This window comes from Sceloporus undulatus, chromosome 1 (genome assembly GCF_019175285.1).
Source record: "Sceloporus undulatus isolate JIND9_A2432 ecotype Alabama chromosome 1, SceUnd_v1.1, whole genome shotgun sequence".
Lineage (NCBI taxonomy): Eukaryota > Metazoa > Chordata > Lepidosauria > Squamata > Phrynosomatidae > Sceloporus > Sceloporus undulatus.
The window spans coordinates 208,863,664-208,882,052 of NC_056522.1; the positions used below are offsets into that span (position 1 = coordinate 208,863,664).

Genomic DNA, 18,389 nt, shown 5'->3' on the forward strand with positions numbered 1-18,389 from the left:
AGCGTTTGGGCTTTCTTGGCACTGTCCTCCTTTTTTAAATGTCCCTCCCTTTTGAGCATGGCTAAGAAGCGGACTTGACGCATTTCTAGGAGTGTCTTTTAACTATTCATTGGTCCCGTCCTCTCTTTTTCTGAAACGGCCTCCATTGGCCCTTGGGCCTTGTCTCCTTTGCCGTGAGGAAGACATCTCTGGTCACCCTGTTCCTGCTTCCCTGGCAGCTTCGGGTCGTCCAGCCAGCCAGGCACCACACAAAACACACAAACCACACCCGACGCTTCCTGATGGCCTCATTTCACCAGTGCTCCAGAGGCAAGTCCTGAACGCGGGCGGCTGGCACAGAGAGCCTAGACTTGAGGAGTTGCGACGGGGACCAAAATAGGGTGTGGTGGATTCTTTTTGAACTGGTTTTCTTCCCCCAGGCGATGGGGAAGCCCAAAGGAAGCTTCTCCCCCGAACCAGCCTGAATGTGGCAAAGGAACCCCCACATTTCCCCAGTCTGATTTTTCCCCTCCATCCACCAGCCCCGACGTAGTAGACAAAGGGCTCGCTACTAGGAATAAGGCAGAATCCCTTGGACTGATCAAGCCTGGCATCTCCCTGGAAGCCAAGATGATCAAACTGAGGCTGTCCTACTTTGGCCACATATCATGAGAAGGCACGACCGTTAGAAAAGACATACAGCGGACCAGGGAGAATTGAGTAGAAAGTGAGGAAAACGTTAGGCCAGATGGATAGACTCAGTTAGGGGGTCATGGACTTGAATCTGGCAGGCCTAAGCAGAGCAGTGGAGGAACAAGGGGTCTTGGAGGTGTCTCATCCACAGGGTCGCCAAGTCACTGACAGTTACCAACAAACAACACCATTTCTTTGCTTTTTATTGTTAGTGTGATTTGCCATGTTATTTGATTATTATTTGCTATATATTTTTTACATACTGTAATATTATAACTTGTTATTTTATAATTTTTGCTGCTTTTGATTTTAGATTGTACACCATAGGCAGGTTTTATCTGTATCTTGATTGATGACTATGCAAAGCGCTGTGTAAACTTACGGCACTATATATATATATATATATATATATATATATATATAAACAAAAAACAGTGGTGTGTTTTCTTTCTTCCACGGTGGAAGTCAAGATAGAATCCTAGAATCCTAAGAGACCACAAGGGCCATCCAGTCCAACCTTCTGCTCCAGGTGGCCTGCCATCTAGTCATTGATCAAACTTAATCCTAGTCCCAGCAATGTCCCCTGTGACATCCGTATCATATAGTGCAAAGCCCAGGACATTCTCTCACCTGTCCTGACTCCATATTTCAGTGTGTCCCTGCAGTCCACCAAGATCTGCTCAAGCGACTCTGGGTTGTCAGAAAGCTCGAGGTTGAAGCCTTCCATGCCTTCCAGCAGCTGATGCGGGTGATGGAAGTCCAGCACCTTTGTGGACCTGTCAAAGGTCTTCCGCACATAGTTCAGGAGAATGTCCACCACCTCCAGAAGGAACTGCACCGTCTGTTCCTCCCCATTCTTGGCTGGAAGCAAATCTGAGCAAGAGATCAGTAACAACCAACTTGGTTAGAAAGGACAGCAAGAGTGCTGTCAGGCTCCTTGCACACACTTCAGACTTTTCTGCAGCGAAATGGCCCTTCCAGGAGGTAAACTTTTTACTCAGGGATTTAGCTCCATAAGGCAAGACTGATACCATGCTCTTCCCTGACCATTTAACGGATTTCCTCTTGTCCATGTTCATCAGTGAACAAAAAACCGATTTTCACAGTTTTAACCCACTGCATTCCAACATATTGATGGCCTTTGGCAGCTATCATTCAGTGGTAAGCATCAGGTCAAGCCAAATAAACTTATTACCAAAAAAAAAAAGTGTGAGACATTTTGGAGCCCACTACAATCACTTTAATCCTGTGATGGAAAAGACCTCAGATTAAAATGAAAAACCTCAAAATTTAAACGTCTTCATTTCTGTTCTTTGTGGTTAGCACAACACACACACAAATTAAAATCTTGAGGTAATAGTAACTAGGGTCCAAAGCACTCTGCAGAAATAATCCAGTTTGACACCACTTTAACTGCCCTGGCTCAATGCTAGGGAATTCTGGGAACTGTAGTGTTGTGAGACATTTAGCCTTCTCTGTCAGAGAGAGCTCCGGTGCCACAATAAACTACAATTCCCAGGATTCCCTAGCACTGAGCCAGGGCAGTCAAAGCAGTCTCAAACTGGATTATTTCTGCAGTGTGTTTTGGACCTTAGTTAACCCTGGCTGACCCAGACAATGTTATCTGCCCATAAGGCTTCTGGGATGGGACCGAGGAAGCAAAAGCAAGCAGGAAAGGAAGACACCAGATCCTAACCCCTCTCTGTCTCTAAGCCATTTTATCCCCAGTGGATAAGAGAGCAGCAAGAACAAGCCCAGAAGCTGCTGTTGCTTCCAGCAATAACCAGTTGCCTGTCCCACTTTCCTCAGCTCACATGTTTGTCAATAGGAAAGCAGGAGAGCAGAGAGGAGGAGGGCATGTCACCCCTAACTGAGCTGATCTATTTTGTCCCAAGCATGGTCGATAAAAGCCCTTTGGCTGAATGTTCATTGGAGCTTATATGAGTTGGCCAGCAAGAGTTATCCAGAAGGAAGCCAAGGCAGGCCCCAGAAGAAAGAGGGGATTAAACAGGATTTGGGGTTCATTGTGTGTGTGGTACTGGAGGACATATAAGGGAGAACCATTCTGGACCAAATCCATCTGGACCAGTATATTGTTTCGAACAGCCAATGTTTCACTAGTGTTCGCAAAGTATACTGCTTTGGCTAAAGGAGGTTCCCTTCAGTTTTGGGAGTGAATATTCCCACCGACAGACCCATCGTTCCTAGAATTTGTCCCCACAACATCCAAGCCCAGAGGGATATTCCCTATTTTATGGCTGTCCTTTACCAAAGTGACCAGATTTCCTAAAACCGCAAAGGAGGGCAAGTGTACACCACAAAACACAGGACTTTCCAGAAAAATGTAGAACGCAATCAAAGAAAAGCTAAAAATAGGAATCTGAGTCAGGCTCAAAATGGAGGACACTTTAAAATCCCTCCTGGTGGTTCTGTCCGGGAGGAATTTCAAAGTGTCCTCCTAGAATCATATGCTCTGGAGGTTTTGCCACTCAGGTTCTACATTTCCCCTAAAAGCCGTCTTCCACTTTGCGCTGCCTTGTCCTCCTTTGCAGCCAGTTCTAGGAGGACGGGTCTGTCGGGGGGAGTATATTAACTCCCCAAACGGAAGGGGACCTCCATTATTAGCTGAAGGATTCAAAGCCCTAGCCGTGTTAGTCTCTGGAGAGAGCTTGTGGTACCTTTGACACTGCCCCCAAAAAAGAAGTTGGCAGCCTAAGCTTTCCTGGGCTTCACTCTCCTTCTTCCTCAGATGCCTTTAGGAAGTTGGCTGAAGTCTAGGGAAGCTCCTGCTGTCAATGTCTTCCTTTCAGTGAGTCTCAGAGGTGTTACAAGGTCTCTCAAGGAGGAAACTTTGTGACTACTAGAGAGTAGGGAAGGAGGAAGGGCGGCTGACAGGTTGTCTGTCCCTCTTAGCAATAGTCCCGATGGCTTTGGTCCAGGATGGTCCTTCCTTCCCGGAGTTGGAAGACTGCAAGGAAGCCCCCTCCCCAGCCTTTGTGCCGGTGCCCTTCCTTCCCTTCCTCCCCCTGCTTACCGCGGGCGTAGAGGTTGGAGAAGTCGGTCTCGGCGCGTCGGAAGCGGCCCCCCTCCCGGTCCTGCTGCTCCTGGGTCTCCTGCTGTCGGGCGCTGTTCTCGCAGGCCACCCTCAGGCTCTTGGGGCTCTGCTGGCGCTCCTTCAGGGAGGCGCCCCCCAGCCGGCCCTTCTCCTCCAGGCTGTTGTTCCGCTGCAGGAAGCCTACGGGGGGCAGGAGCAGAGGGCCCCTCAGCCACGGGCCCGCCTTCCTCTCGCCCCCCAGCATCGCCCCGGAGCCCCGCAAGCCTTCCCCCGAGAGGGGCTCTGCTCCTGGCTGTGCCTCTGCCCCGAATGAAGCCAGGCAGGGAAGGGCAGCAGGAAGAAGAGGAGGAGGAGGAGGAGGCTCTGGAGGGGAAGGACAGCCCCGCTAGTCCCAGGACAGCAGCAGCAGCCCCACAGAATTGGCACCAGGAGGGAGGGAGAGGAAGAGGAGGAGGAGGAGGAGGAAGAGGAGTGCTTGGAGGAGTTGGTTGCAAGGTAAGGGCGCCTTCCATTAACTACATGGCTATATTATTATTATTATTATTATTATTATTATTACCATTATTATTATTTGTTCTGTCTCTCCTTATACCAAACCCCCAGGGCAGCTGGCAACAAGCAAAAACCTCTTTCAAAATCGAAAGGCAAGAAAGGCAAGGAAGGCACATAAAAATAACGGGAAATCTGCATCTAAAGCGGGTGAAAAGGCAGAGAGAAATGTTTTAAAAGTCTTTCCAAGGTGCTCCTAAATGCCCGCTCTTCTGTTCTTAATGTTTTGCAACAGACTGATAAGATGGCTATCTCTTTGAACAGAACTAAGGGATGCGACAACAACAACAACCCAAAGACGCCGGTTTTCACATATAGAGACATTCATCCCACTGACTTCAACTGGCTTTACTCCCGGCGAAGTGGAGGCAGGGTCCCTAAATGGCCCCAGATCCTGTTCGATCTTGGAAGCCAAGCAGGGTCAGCCCTGGTTAGGACTTGGATGGGAGACACCCAATGAATGCCGGGTGCTATAGGCTCTATTTCAGGGGAAGGAACTGACAAAGCCACCTCTGAGGAGTCCTTGTTGGGACATTCATATATCGACAGGCGACCTGAAGTCACATACTGTGGATCAACGTCTCTGTCGGCCATGGGAATCCACTGGGCGAGTCACAGACTCTCAGCCCCAGAAAACACAATGACAGGGTCTCCTTAGACGACTTGGGCAAACAGCAGGAATACAGAAAAGCCAGGGAGGCTAGTGGTTTGAACATTGGACTCTGAATGAAATCCACCTTGGGCAAGTCACACTCTCTCAGCCTCAGACAAAGGCAACCCCCTCTCAGATCTTTCCAGGAAAACCCAGTACAGTAATAGGGTCGCCTTAAGTCCTTAAACATAGATAAGTGGAGATAATATTGCAGCCTTTGCAGAATCTGGTCCAGGGCTCCTTCTCCCGCTTTCAAACCGCTCCATGCTTTCAGTGCAGAGAACCTTCGTGTTTCCGGCTTGCTAACAGTTGCCATCCTGACAGATATCAAAACCCGCTGGGTGACCTTGGGCAAGTCACACTCTCTCAGCCTCAAAGGATGGCAGGGGTTAAACCCCCTCTGAACAAACCTTGCCAACAAAACCCCAGTTTAGGCTCGCCATAAGTCGGAAACGACAGTGGACAAAAAGTCTACTGTAAAGAGAGCCGGTTGGAATAGTGGACCAGGACTGCGGGAGACCAGGGTTCAAATCCCCACCGGGTGGCCTTGGGCAAGGCACACTCTCTCAGCCTAAGAGAAACTATGGCAAATGTCCCCTGGACAAATCCTGTCGAGAAGAAACTAGGGGAGGGTCGCCATACTTCAGAAACGGATGGAAAACACACAACACTAACAAAGAGTTTTGTGGGGTTTGGATGTTATTGTACTTTGCTATAAGGTCAACACTGCTACTCCTGGATATGTTTGAAAGATAACCGACATAAGATTTTTTTTTTTAATGTAGAGAGAAGAGAAACAAAACAAAAATAAAAAAGGAGGGGGGAGCTGGAGTCGAGCAACTTCTTTAAAATTAACGATTTAGGTCCAAAACACACTGCAGAAATAATCCAGTTTCGCACCGCTTTAACTGCCCTGGCTCAGTACTAGGGAATCCTGGGAACTGTAATTTCTTGTGGCACCAGAGCTCTCTGACAGAGAAGGCTAATATCTGGCAAAAATGCAGTTCCTAGCATTCCCTAGCAGTGAGCCAGGGCAATAAAAGCGGTCTCAAACTGGATTATTTCTACAGTTTGTTTTGGCACTTGGTTTAGCAGGACCTTATTTCCCAGGAATCAAGTGGATTGAAATCCAGGAAAAAGCACCTGCTGCAATACATCAGCTCTTCTTAAAGATGATGCAAGATCCCTCCCTCCTTTTCCACGCCGCCACTGACACAGAAAGGGCAAACAGGACAGTATCACCCAGAATCCACGAAACAATGATTGGACCAACCTAAATGCACTGCTGCTACTGCTACTGCTTCTTCTGCCTCTCTGCCTTGTCTCTCGCCTCTCGCTTTGGCCTTTGCTGGCTTTTTCCATCCTGACAGTGGAAGGGCCCGGGGACTTCCAAGGCTTCCCAATGGGGCGCGTGCTCTCTCTAGCTCTTGCTTTGCAGTCTCCAGGCAACTTAAAAGGCGTTTGGGCATTGCCTTTCCCAGGCACGCGAGAGGGCTTGCATTAGAAGTCGGAAAGAGCAAGCCAAGGGAGGGAAGAAGCCTCCTCTTCACTCCAAGGAGGGTGCCAACTTTCATGGCTGATGAGCAAGGGAGCTCCAGTCCTGATCTTCTAAAACCAAAGCACACCCCAGAAATAATCCCGTTTGAGACAGCTTTAACCGCCCTGGCTCAATGCTAGGGAATACTTGGAACTGTAGTTATGGGAGACGTTGAGCCTTCTCTGTCAGACAGACCACTGGTGCCACCACAAACTACAGTTCCCAGGATTCCCTAGCACTGAGCCGGGGTCTCAAACCTGGAATATTTCTGCAGTGTGTTTTGGACTCTAGAAATCGCCCAGTTCAACATTCAAACCACTACATCACGTTATACCGCGCTAATCTAATAATAATAGTGATGATGATGATGATGATGATGATGATGATGATGATGATGATGACGACGATAACGGTCTAATCTAAAAGGCAACACAATACTGGCAACGCACCCCTTAACCAGCGCTCTTCTTTTCCTCTGCAGGAGGCAGGCAGAGAGATCTTGTAGCACCTTTAAGACTCACCGAAAGAAAGAAATTGGCCGCATGAGCTTCCCTAAGACTGCAATCTACTTTCTGAGATGCATTTTGTAGACTGAAATCTAGGAAAGCTCGTGCTGCCAATTTCGTTCTTTCAGTGAGTTTCAAAGGTGCTACAAGATCTCTGTACAACTTATTCTACAGACTAACACAGCTATATCTCTGGAGGAGGGAGAGTGGACTTTGTTTCATTTCATTATTTATAATTCATTTTTAGAAGCATAGAATCCTAGAGTTGGAAGAGACCACAAGGGCCATCGAGTCCAACCCCATTCTGCCATGCAGGAACTCTCAATCAAACCATCTAGCCTCTGCTTAAAGACCTCCAAAGAAGGAGAATCTACCGCACTTGAGGCATTAACATTAGAAATACACAAAAGTTTTTTTTAATGACTAAACACACACACACCATCTAAAAGCCCCTCTGTCGTGATTTTTAAAAGCCTGCCTAAACAAAACAAATAAGAATCCGACTCAGGACAGCGAGGCAGGGTGACCCGACCGCCTCCCCGCAAAGGAGGACAAGACATCGCAAAATAGAGGGCATCCACGAAAAAGGGAGGACAGGGCCAAAGAAAAGCTCAAAACACTCAGAGGGATGTAAATCCGTGCTTCTTGTGTCGTGCTCAAAAGGGAGGACGTTTTGGAAAGCCTCCTGGACAGAAAGGTGGGAATGGAGGACATGTCCTGGGGAAGGAGGACGCTTGGTCACCCTGCAGAGAAGGAGCTCCATTTTATTAAAATGGGAGATTTTAGACAGCTAGGAAATATTCCTACAGATCTATTCCCAGCTAGACCAAGAAAGGGCTCGGTGTAAAGTCCTTGGGCAACAAGCGCCCTGCAAAACGGGTTGGTTTTGTCCCTTCTAGGGTTGCCAGAGGGAAAACTGGAGAGGACTCTTGTCCTTTTAATAGATATGCAAAAACAAGAAGCTCACAAGGAAAACACGAACAACACAATCCCCCTGAAATTTAAACTCGCGCAAATCTCAATTGAAATTTTGGAAAGGGAACATTGCAATCCACCCGCAGCTCCTTATAACACAGAAAGAAACAAGTCCCCTCGAATTCGGGTCAGAAGGCTGCAACCTCAGAGCACGATCTTATCCGTGTCTGCTGGGAAGTAAGTGACGGAAGGGAAGATCTGCAGCAATGCTTGTCTCTGTGGAGTTGCGGTAGAGAGCTTATTTCTTGGTTGTCTGTCTTGTTTATCCTGCTCTTTGTTGTTGTTGTGTGCCTTCAAGTCATTTCCGACTTGTGGCGACCCTAAGGCAAAGCTATCATAGGGTTTTCTTGGCATCCTCTGAGGTTGAGAGAGTGTGACTTTGCCTAAGGCCACCCAGTGGATTTCCATGGCTGAGATGGGATTCTAATCCTAAATTTCCAGAGTCCAACACTCAAACCACTAGGCAACACTGCCACCCCTGCTCTGCTTAATATATAAACTATCAGTTTTACTAAATTCCAGCAGTAAAGACTACCTTACTGCTGATACTTAAAGGTACTGTACTACAAAATCTCTTTCCGTACAGTTCCGTTCCGTTCATCCACATTAATAGGACCTACTTCCTGTTGAAAGAAGGCTTTACCATTCTCTCTCCTGCATGAAAATATCCCATTCGCTTCTAACTGAATCTCAAGGGAATAAAGACCTTTGTAGCCCCAAAAAAACAAACCAGGGGGATTCAGCTCGCTTCCTTTTAGGAAGTTTTCTCTCATCTCCCTTGCTTCTGCTGGTCCCCCATCTTCCTCCTCTTTCAATCGCTGAGATAAAGATGTCTTCTTCTACCTGAACCATTCGCTTTGTTTAGGATGTAGCCTCTATGCATATGTAGATTCAAGCCATTAGTAAACTTTTGTTTAACATATACAAACAAAAATCCATCAGTGATACCTTTATTGGCCAAACGAAATGCCCAATATACTTGTTGCAAGCTTCCGAAGCTCCATGGGCTTCTTCATCAGGCAAGATGTTACAAACCAAACAGGAGGAAAAAAACCCAAAACAATTGGAGATGTTAAATGTCAGTAAGGAGGAGGTTTCCCTGCAACAGAGAAAGCAAGCCAGGTCGCCGTGGGTTTCCATTTCTGCTTGGCTACAGCGATTTGAGAACCATCCCTGAACCAGCCGGCAATTATTTCCTTGCTGCGGAGCATCCAAACACATGATCTGTGTCCTTTTCCAGGAGGGGAAAAGGTTAATTAAAGCAAGATCTGGGAGATCGGATCGGACCTGGTTGCTCCCTCTCCCCTGTAAAGAGGAGACTATTTATTCTTGCTTTTAAAATAAATAAATAAAACGAACCGAAGTAAGGATGATGGATCTGGAAACCCGCAGCTAATAAAGTTAACCAGGTTGTTGCATCTTCGCGATGTTGAAGTAATAGGGACAAATTAGGCAATTATTTTACACTACATTCTCTCTCTCTCTCTCTCTTTTTTTTCTTTCTTTCTTCCCTCCCTCTGCCTCTCCTGGGAGGTAATGCGACCTGATCTGCTTTTGCCGCTCTTAAAAAAAGGAAGCCAATTATTTTCAAGGCGAGATTTTAAAGGCCTTGAAGGGAATGATATTAACTGCAGAGAAGCAGATTTGTTTGTTTAAGGATGGAAACGGGGGCGCGTGTGTCTCTTCATTCAAACAGCTGATTTCTACTCACACTTTGCAACTAGTACTTTGCAACTAACTGCTCTCTCTTAAAGGCGCGGGTTCTGCCTTCCATGGAGATCATTAGAACAATGGATCCCTTGCAACACTCGATCAACTCGCCCAACCTGTCGCTCCAAGACACACTGCAGAAATACTCCAGTTTGAGACCGCTTTAACTGCCCTGGCTCGATGCTAGGGAACTCTGGAAACTGCAGTTTTGTGAAGCATTTAGCCTTCTCTGCCAGAGAGCTCCAGTGCCACAATCAACTACAATTCTAAGGATTCCTTAGCACTGAGCCAGGGCAGTTAAAGCGGTCTCAAACTGGATTATTTCTGCAGTGTGTGTTTTGGACTGATTCGCGATTCTCCAGTCGGGACAAGCAGCACCAACATCTTCTGTCTGCAACGTCTTCCTCGCCGCAAAGGAGGACAAAGGCACCGCCAAATGGAGGACATGCGAGGAAAAAAGGAGGATAGGAAAAGCTCAAAACGCTGCCAGGAATGCAAATCCATGTTTCTTAGTTAGGCTCAGAATAGACAACAATTTCTCCTGGATAGAAAGTTGAAATGCAGGGCGTGTCCGGGAAAAGGAGGACGCCTGCTCACCCTGAGCAGGCCCCATTGAATAGCACGGGCCTTACTTCTACTTGCAGTTAGGTGCCAAACTTTTCTTTGCTTCCTTTTTGTACACAAGAGATGGGGAAGTGTTCCTTTTCTCTCAGGTCTAAAAGCTGGCCTAAGGGAAGGGGATCCACCAAGGGATATAGAAGTCCAGCTCCTAAGGATAAAGTCAGAACCTGCAAGTTCTGGATCACGCGGAGAAGAAGAGAGCGTTTCTGAGCACGTGCAGAGGACTTTTGCCTCACCGCCACGGGAGCAATAACAAATCCTCCAAACGTCCCGAATGATAGGGTTGTGGTTGTTTTTGTTGCTGTTGTTGTGTGCCTTAAAGTCATTTCCAATTTATGGCGACCCTAAGACCATGGGGTCTTCTTGGCAAGTTTGTTCAAGTAGGAGTTGCCATTGCCATCCTGATTTCAATGGTCTCCAGAGTCGCAGTCCAACAGTCAAACTAGGGATAGGATGACAGATCAAAACCCAGTCAGTCGTAGGATCGCGGTTGCCTTGAGGACCCAGGGTGGCCAGAGGCCCTCCTTTTCCAGGACCTGTCCTCCATTTCAGCTTTCTGTCCAAGAGGAATTCCAAAAACATCCTCCGTTTTGAGCATGAGGATGTGTGGTACCTTTCTAGGAGTTCTTTGATCTTTCCTTGGGCTATGTCCTCCCTTTTCTTGGAAGTCCTCCATTTTGCAGTGCCTGGTCCTCCTTTGCGGTGAGGACACACCTGGTCACCCTGTGAAGAGTAGGAACAACACTGGCCAGGTCTCTTCCCCAGGAAGCACCTGCCATTGAGGAACCACCTGTCTGCAAGCCTGGCAGCCTTGCCCAGGAGCCCCCCAGGCAAGACCCCTGCAGGAATTTGGGGACAGCCTCTGAAACCTCATTGGATAAAGCCAAGCCTGCCTCCTGTGACGTAAGAGGCGCCACAGCCAATGAGGAAAGCTTCCTCGCATCCAACAGCCCCGCTGCGTTACAAACTGGACTGGAAGGTCCGGCAATAAATAAATATATAGTTCACTTCTTGTTGTGTTCTTGTACCAATACACAGAACATAACAATCTCTTATATGTTAACATTTTTATACACACACATCATTATATACATTATAACTATGATATATTTTATATATTTATACAATACGTATATAACATATATTTTATATAACACACACACACACACACACACACACAATATAGCAAATATCCATCAGTGAAACGTTTATTGGCCAACCGAAAAGCACAACGTACTTGTTGCAAGCTTCCGAAGCTCCATGGGCTTCTTCATCAAGCAAGATGTTACATTTCCAACTTGTGAAAGCTTGCAACAAGTATATTGTGCATTTCGGTTGGCCGATAAAAGGGATCACCCGAGGGATTTTTGTTTGTATTTGTTAAACACAGCTACCCCTGAATGTTTACAGAAATATAGCAGTTAAAATGTGGTATCAAACTGGATTATTTCTCCAGTGCGGATGCAGCCCCAGTGCCCTAGTCCAATGCTCAAACCACTATACTTGTGATTGTTCCAGTTTGAGCTTTTGTGCTTTTAAGTCGATCCAACCGGAGGGACCGGGTATAATAATAATAATAATAATAATAATAATTATTATTATTATTAGTCTCTTTCCACCAAAATTTCCTCATAGGAGAATCCCAGTTATCAGGGAACACTCTGCCTATGTGAATACACACAACACACACACACACACACACACACACACACACACACTGTATATATAAACTGAGAATTGCAAGATCCACGTAGTCAGCGATGGTACGATGTTTTGAGAGTTGGACTATGACACTGGGGCTACATCGCACTGCAGAAATAATCCAGTTTGACGCCACTTTAACTGTTATGGCTTCATGCTGTGGAATCCTGGGAACTGCAGTTTGTTGTAGCACCAGGGTTCTCTGACACAGAAGCCTCAGTGTCTCACAATAGTACAATTCCCAGAGTTCCATGGATTATTTCTGCAGTGTGACTGCAACCTGGGAGATCAAGACTTTGGGCAAAGTCACACTCTCTCAGCCTCAGGGAACAAACCGTGCCAAGAAAACCTAACGATAGAACCTTAGGGTCGCCACAAGTCGGAAATGACTTGAAAGCACACAGCAGCAGCAACAGCAACAACCATTGTCTTAAGGGAAACAGCGTAGAATAAATTGCTGACCATTCCGCTTCATCTCAGGGGGAAAGAGTCTAGCTATGGGCGCATCTGAGCAAATTAAAATGGAAAAATTAAAGCAGGCACTGCTCTTATTGCAGAACGGCCTAATATTGCAAGGGAAGAGCAAAAAAAGGCAAGGAAACCCAAGGCTCAAGTCTCGACCCCATTAAAAAGAAATACACTTATGGATCGGGCTATTATAACATCGTTCAGGCCGAACGGCGGCGGCCATTTAACGGGTTTGTGGAAACGCTCCCGATAATAATTAACATTATTTTCTCCTTGGGTGATGGCGGTGGGTTGTAAAACCGAAGCGGTGGAGTAAGACCACCTGGTTTTTATTCATCCGTAGTTCCTGAATAAACTGACCTCGTTTTTTGGTAATGATGGTTTAAGGCTGCTCACAGTTTTACGAGGCTGAATCGGAATTCAAGGAATTGAAGTTGGTTTAGGTGTGCGTTACTGCGGTGTTGTTGTTGTATTATTTGAAACAGGTCTAAAGAAGACGTCTGTGTAATTCCAGAACGTTTTAAACAACATTTAACTTAATCAAAGTGCCGGCGTAAATTACACCGTGGCCTAGTGGTTTGAGTGTTGGACTAGGACTCTGGAGATCAGGGTTGAAATCCCAGGTCAGCTACGGAAACCTCAGTCTCAGCCTCAGGAAAAGGCAAAGGCAAAGGCAAACCCGCTCTGAACAACTCTTGCCACCGGGTGGCCTTGGACAAGTCACACTCCCTCAGCCTCAGGGGAAGACAACGTCAAACCTTCTCTGAACAAAGCTTGTCAAGAAAACGCCTTAGGGTCGCCATAAGTCGGAAACGACATCAAGGCACACAACACACACATACACACTCACTCACAAGTAGGACCTACAATTGAGTCTTTACAACTGGAGTCTCCACCGAGAGGCCTTCATCTTAACCCAGGGCTCTTAGCTTCCTGAAACCCAAGGATTTCCTACCCCAAGTCGTACTATGGAACTAGCTTTTCCAAAATCGTGGTTCTAGTTCTCAGGGTGCAACTTAGTTTATACTATATGTTTCTCTCACCCGAAAAGTCTCGGTGGGACGGATGGGAGAAGCCGGAGAAGAAACGCTGATGTTCCTTCATTTAGTGCTCCTTTTACGCATCCAGGTCCAAAACACACTGCAGAAATAATGTAGTTTGAGACCGCTTTAACTGCCCTGGTTCAAAGGAATTCAGGAACTGGAGTTTTAGGAGACGTTTAGCCTTCTCTGTCAAAGAGCTCTGGTGCCACAATAAACTACAATTCCCAGGATTCCCTAGCACTGAGCCAGGGCAGTTAAAGCGGTCTGAATCTGGATTGTTTCTGCAGTGTGTTTTGGATCTCCCAGTCTCCCACGGCCAGCTGCTTCAAGTAATTTCTGACTTATAATTAATAAATAAAAAACTTGTCTCCCTTATGGAAATTCAAGTTTCATAAGGCTTCCGCCTTTGTTTGGGAAACAGAAAATACTTAAATATCAAAAATATCAAAGCCAAGACTGTTAGGGTTTAGCATTAAATCAGCGGAGGATGGTTCTTTGTCTAAGGGAGCTTCGCTGAGAACTGAGACTGCAGGTTAAACAAAAGTTAACGAATGACTTTAAGCTACACATGCATTGATGCCACATCCTAATCTAGTTTATGGATAGTTCAGGTCGTAGAAGAAATCTATATCTCACCATCTTTCAAAGAAAGTTGAAAGTGGAGGAAGATGGGGGACCAGCAGAAGCAAATGGGGGCCATGGCCTGGAAAAGGAGGACGCTTCACCCTGACACACACACACACACACACACACACACACACACACACACACTTAACTCGAGGGAGGCGTTGTAAACTCTCCACATTTGGAAAAAGCGGCTTAATTGTGCCTTCTGAACATACCTCCCGAAACGATAGTGAGCGCCGCATAGCAAAGCGACACGGACACTGCGAAAGAAAACGGGACCTCTTCCGAATCCCTTCCTAAAGCTGCACCCCCATTTTAGAAATAATCCGGGTTGACATCGTTTTAACTGCCACCCCTCCATGTTATAGAATTCTGGGATTTGTAGTTTTGTGAGACATCTTAACCTTCTCTGTCAAGAGTGTTCTGGTGTGCCCCAACCGATTCCTGAATTCTCTTGCATGGAGCTGTGACAATTAAAGTGGTGTCAAACCTGATTATTTCTGCAGTGCAGATGCAGCCTTTAGACAAATCCCAGCTAATCATGACAGGATTCTGGATTTCCGAGTAGACTGGCAGGGTAAAGAAGGACCTCTTGGTCTCTTTTAAAGAACACCAGGATCTGCAGTGAAAACAGTGGACACTTCTCGGCCCCGCTGCCGAAGCCAGACAGAAGCACCCCAGGCACTGACAAGAAGAGCAAATTGTGGCAACTCCGAGCCCAATGAGTCGAAACGCTTAGTTGACTCTGGAAAATTAATTCGAAGGACCAGGGTTCGAGTTCCAGCTCGGCCATGAAACCCACTGGGTGGCCCTGGGCAAGTCACACTCTCTCAGCCTCAGGGGGAGGCAATGGCAAACCTCCTGTGAACAAATCTTGCCAAGAAAACCCCCGGATAGGTTCACCTTAGGGTCGCCATAAATCAGAACTGACCTCAAGCCACACAACAGCAACAACAGCAACACCGTGAGTGTGGTCCCTTTCCCGGGTTTTCCTCTTCTGGCAATTACAGGGAGTGGGGCCAGATATGTCCTCATCTTCAAGGAAGACAAGACACCGCAAAGTGGAGAGCATTCCAGAAAAAGAGAGGACAGGGCCCAAGAAAAGCTCCAAACACGCATAGAAATATAAACCCATGTTTCTCAGTCACGCTCAACATGGACGACATTGTGGAATTCCTCCTAGGCAATTCTCCTGGGCTGAAATGGAGGACAGGTCCTGGAAAAGGAGGACCGGCTGACGACAGGGAAGTAGGGTGCCCAGATGTTGTAACTGCAAAGGCGGACGAGGCCCCGAAAGATGTAGGACATTCAAGAAAAAGCGAGAACCCAATAAAAGCTAATAACATCCATATAAATGTAAATGTATGCCTCCTTACTCAAAGGGGAAGACATTTCGGGGGGGAAAAGGAGGACATGACCAAAGAAAAGCTCAAAACTCTCCTCGAAAGATAGATCCATGCTTCTTAACTCCATTAAGTCCAGACCAGGAGCTATTTGTAGCACAGAAAACACCCGACGGAGCTGAGAGCCTCCTGGCCTGGCTGAGGGCTTCAACCGAGATCAATCGGGGTCCCTTTGGGGGGATTTTTTTTTAGGGGGGAGTTGTTTTAATCCTAAATCCTATCATGCCGCCTGTGGGACCTATCAGCTCTCTGGAGGAGGCCACCCGTCCCCCTTCTTTCTCCGAAATGAATCCACCGGGGAGGAAGCTGGACGCCTCCTGCGTGCTTCTTGGCCACTTATATGTATGTGTGTATGTTATATACATATATCGAAATAAATAAACTGCAGTTCGTTTGCTCGTAGATATAGGGAGTAAGGCTCTTTCAGTTATGTGTGAGTGAGTGTGTGTGTGTATCTTCCTCCAATATACATTCCCCATCTGGGCCCCCATTTTCTCGGGATCTGAGTGGGAAGGCATTGGAAGGGAGCCGAGGGAGGAAGAGGCTGCTTATCCGGGCCGGGATCTCTCGTCTCGGGGTCTCCTGGCCCCCTTCTCGGCCTTCCTTTCGCCTGCCAGCCTTTCTATCTCCCCGACGCAGCCGCCTGACGGATGGCCCTTTAATAAGACCCTCGTTAATCTCCCTCTCCGCCCCCGAGAGAGCCGTCTTTTCTGGGCAGATAAGGGGGAAATCCCAGACACAGAGAGGGGCCCAAAGGGAGGCGGAGGCGGCCCTGGTTCCCCGTTTCCTCCCCCCTGGGGTGACCAGGCGTCTTCCTTTTCCAGGACCTGCCCTCCATTTCAACCTCCTGTCCAGGAGGAATCCCACAATGTCCTCCCTCTCCCATCTGCCCTACATTTCAGCCTCCTCCCCAGAAGTCATTCCAAAGCGTCTTCCCTTTGCAGCCTGACCAAGAAGCAGGGATCTATATTTCTAGGAGTGTTTTGAGCTTTTCTTTTGACCATGCCCTCCCTTTTCTTTGAGTCCTCCATTTGGAGCCTGACCAAGAAGTATGGATCTATATTTCTAGGATTGTTTTGAGCTTTGACTTTGGCCGTACCCTTTCTTTTCCTTGAACGTCCATCATTCGGAGCCTAAGAAGTGTGGATTTATATTTCTATGAGCGTTTTGGGCTTTTCTTTGGCACTGTCCTCCTTTTTTAAATGTCCTCCCTTTTGAGCATGGCTAAGAAGCATGGACTGACATTTCTAGGAGTGTCTTTTAACTATTCATTGGTCCCGTCCTCTCTTTTTCTGGAACGGCCTCCATTGGGCCATTGGTGCCTTGTCCTCCTTTGCCGTGAGGAAGACATCTCTGGTCACCCTGTTCCTGCTCTCCCTGGCAGCTTCGGTCGTCCAGCCAGCCAGGCACCACACAAACACACAAACACACCCCGACGCTTCCTGATGGCCTCATTTCACAAGTGCTCCAGAGGCAAGTCCTGAACGCGGGCGGCTGGCTACAGAGAGCCTAGATCTGGAGGAGTTGCGACGGGGACCAAAAATAGTGTGTGTGTGGATTCTTTTTGAAATGGTTTTCTTCCCCCAGGCGATGGGGAAGCCCAAAGGAAAGCTTCTCCCCCGAAACCAGCCTGACTGTGGCAAAGGAACCCCCACATTTCCCCAGTCTGATTTTTCCCCTCCACTCCACCAGCCCCGACCGTAGTAGACAAAGAGGCTCGCTACTAGGAATAAGGCAGGAATCCCTTGGACTGATCAAGCCTGGCATCTCCCTGGAAGCCAAGATGATCAAACTGAGGCTGTCCTACTTTGGCCACATATCATGAGAAGACACGACTCGTTAGAAAAGACAATACAGCGAGGACAGGGAGAATTGAGTAGAAAGTGAGGAAGACCGTAGGCCAGATGGATAGACTCAGTTAGGGAGGTCATGGACTTGAATCTGCAGGACCTAAGCAGAGCAGTGGAGGACAAGGGGTCTTGGAGGTGTCTCATCCACAGGGTCGCCAAGTCCACTGACAGTTACCAACAACAACAACAAGAAGTAACACACCCCAAGAGGGCCACTCTCCCTCAAGCAAGAGCCCTTCATTCCTCTTCAGAGGCACCTTCTTCTCTCTCCGCCCGGAGCCATTTCCTAGCACCAGCAAGTCCATTCAACTTTTTAAACATATCTATTCCCCCCCCCCCCAGCATAAAACCCACTGGGTGACTTTGGACGAGTCACACTCTCTCAGCCTCAGAGGATGGTCATGGCAAACCCCCTCTGAAGAAACATGCCAAGAAAACCCCTATATAGGTTCGTCTTAAGGTCGCGGTAAGTCAGAAATGACTCGAAGGCATACAACAACAACAACAACAACAACAAGTCCATCAATTCTAAGTCCAGCTGCCTAGGCGACTCTCGCCTGTCTCGGCTCTCTTCGGCCACCAGGTGGCGCAGGAGTCCGCCTCCCAGCCTCTGGAAGGGACCCCCAGAGAAATGGAAATGGGGGGGGGGGGGAATGATAAATGCAACCTCCCCTTGACTCCACTTTCTCTCCTAAAACGAATTTGGGGATGCTGCTGACAGCTGCCTCGTTAAACTTCTCAAAGGGAGAAAGAGGCCGGGAGGGGAGTCTCTCGCTATCTCTCTGCGATTTCCAACCCATTATCTGATGATAAAAGAGGTGTCCTACTTTTCTTTGTGAGACAACCTGGCTGCTTCTGTCCTTCTAGAAAGGAAACAAGCAAGTGTTTGGTTTAAAAAGAGATAAGAATTGCCATACTGGTTCTGGATTCAAGGAAGAGGGGTGGGGAAGTGGGGGCCTTGGGGAGGGAGAGAGGGAGAGGGAAAAGACAGAAAAGGTAGAGGAATATGTGTATTGCTGC

General features: G+C 47.5%; 1 protein-coding gene across 2 annotated transcripts in view; it reads right to left on the minus strand.

The window, feature by feature from the left end:
* GAD1 (glutamate decarboxylase 1) overlaps positions 1–18,389 on the minus strand; it is an 84,614-nt gene that overhangs the window by 57,471 nt on the left and 8,754 nt on the right. For both annotated transcript variants that reach the window (XM_042480328.1, XM_042480337.1), the window contains 2 exons: positions 3,707–3,907; positions 1,303–1,545 (listed from right to left, as the gene is read on the minus strand). In XM_042480328.1, coding sequence (XP_042336262.1) covers positions 1,303–1,545; positions 3,707–3,907 — 444 coding nt within the window. The remainder of the gene's footprint in view (positions 1–1,302; positions 1,546–3,706; positions 3,908–18,389) is intronic.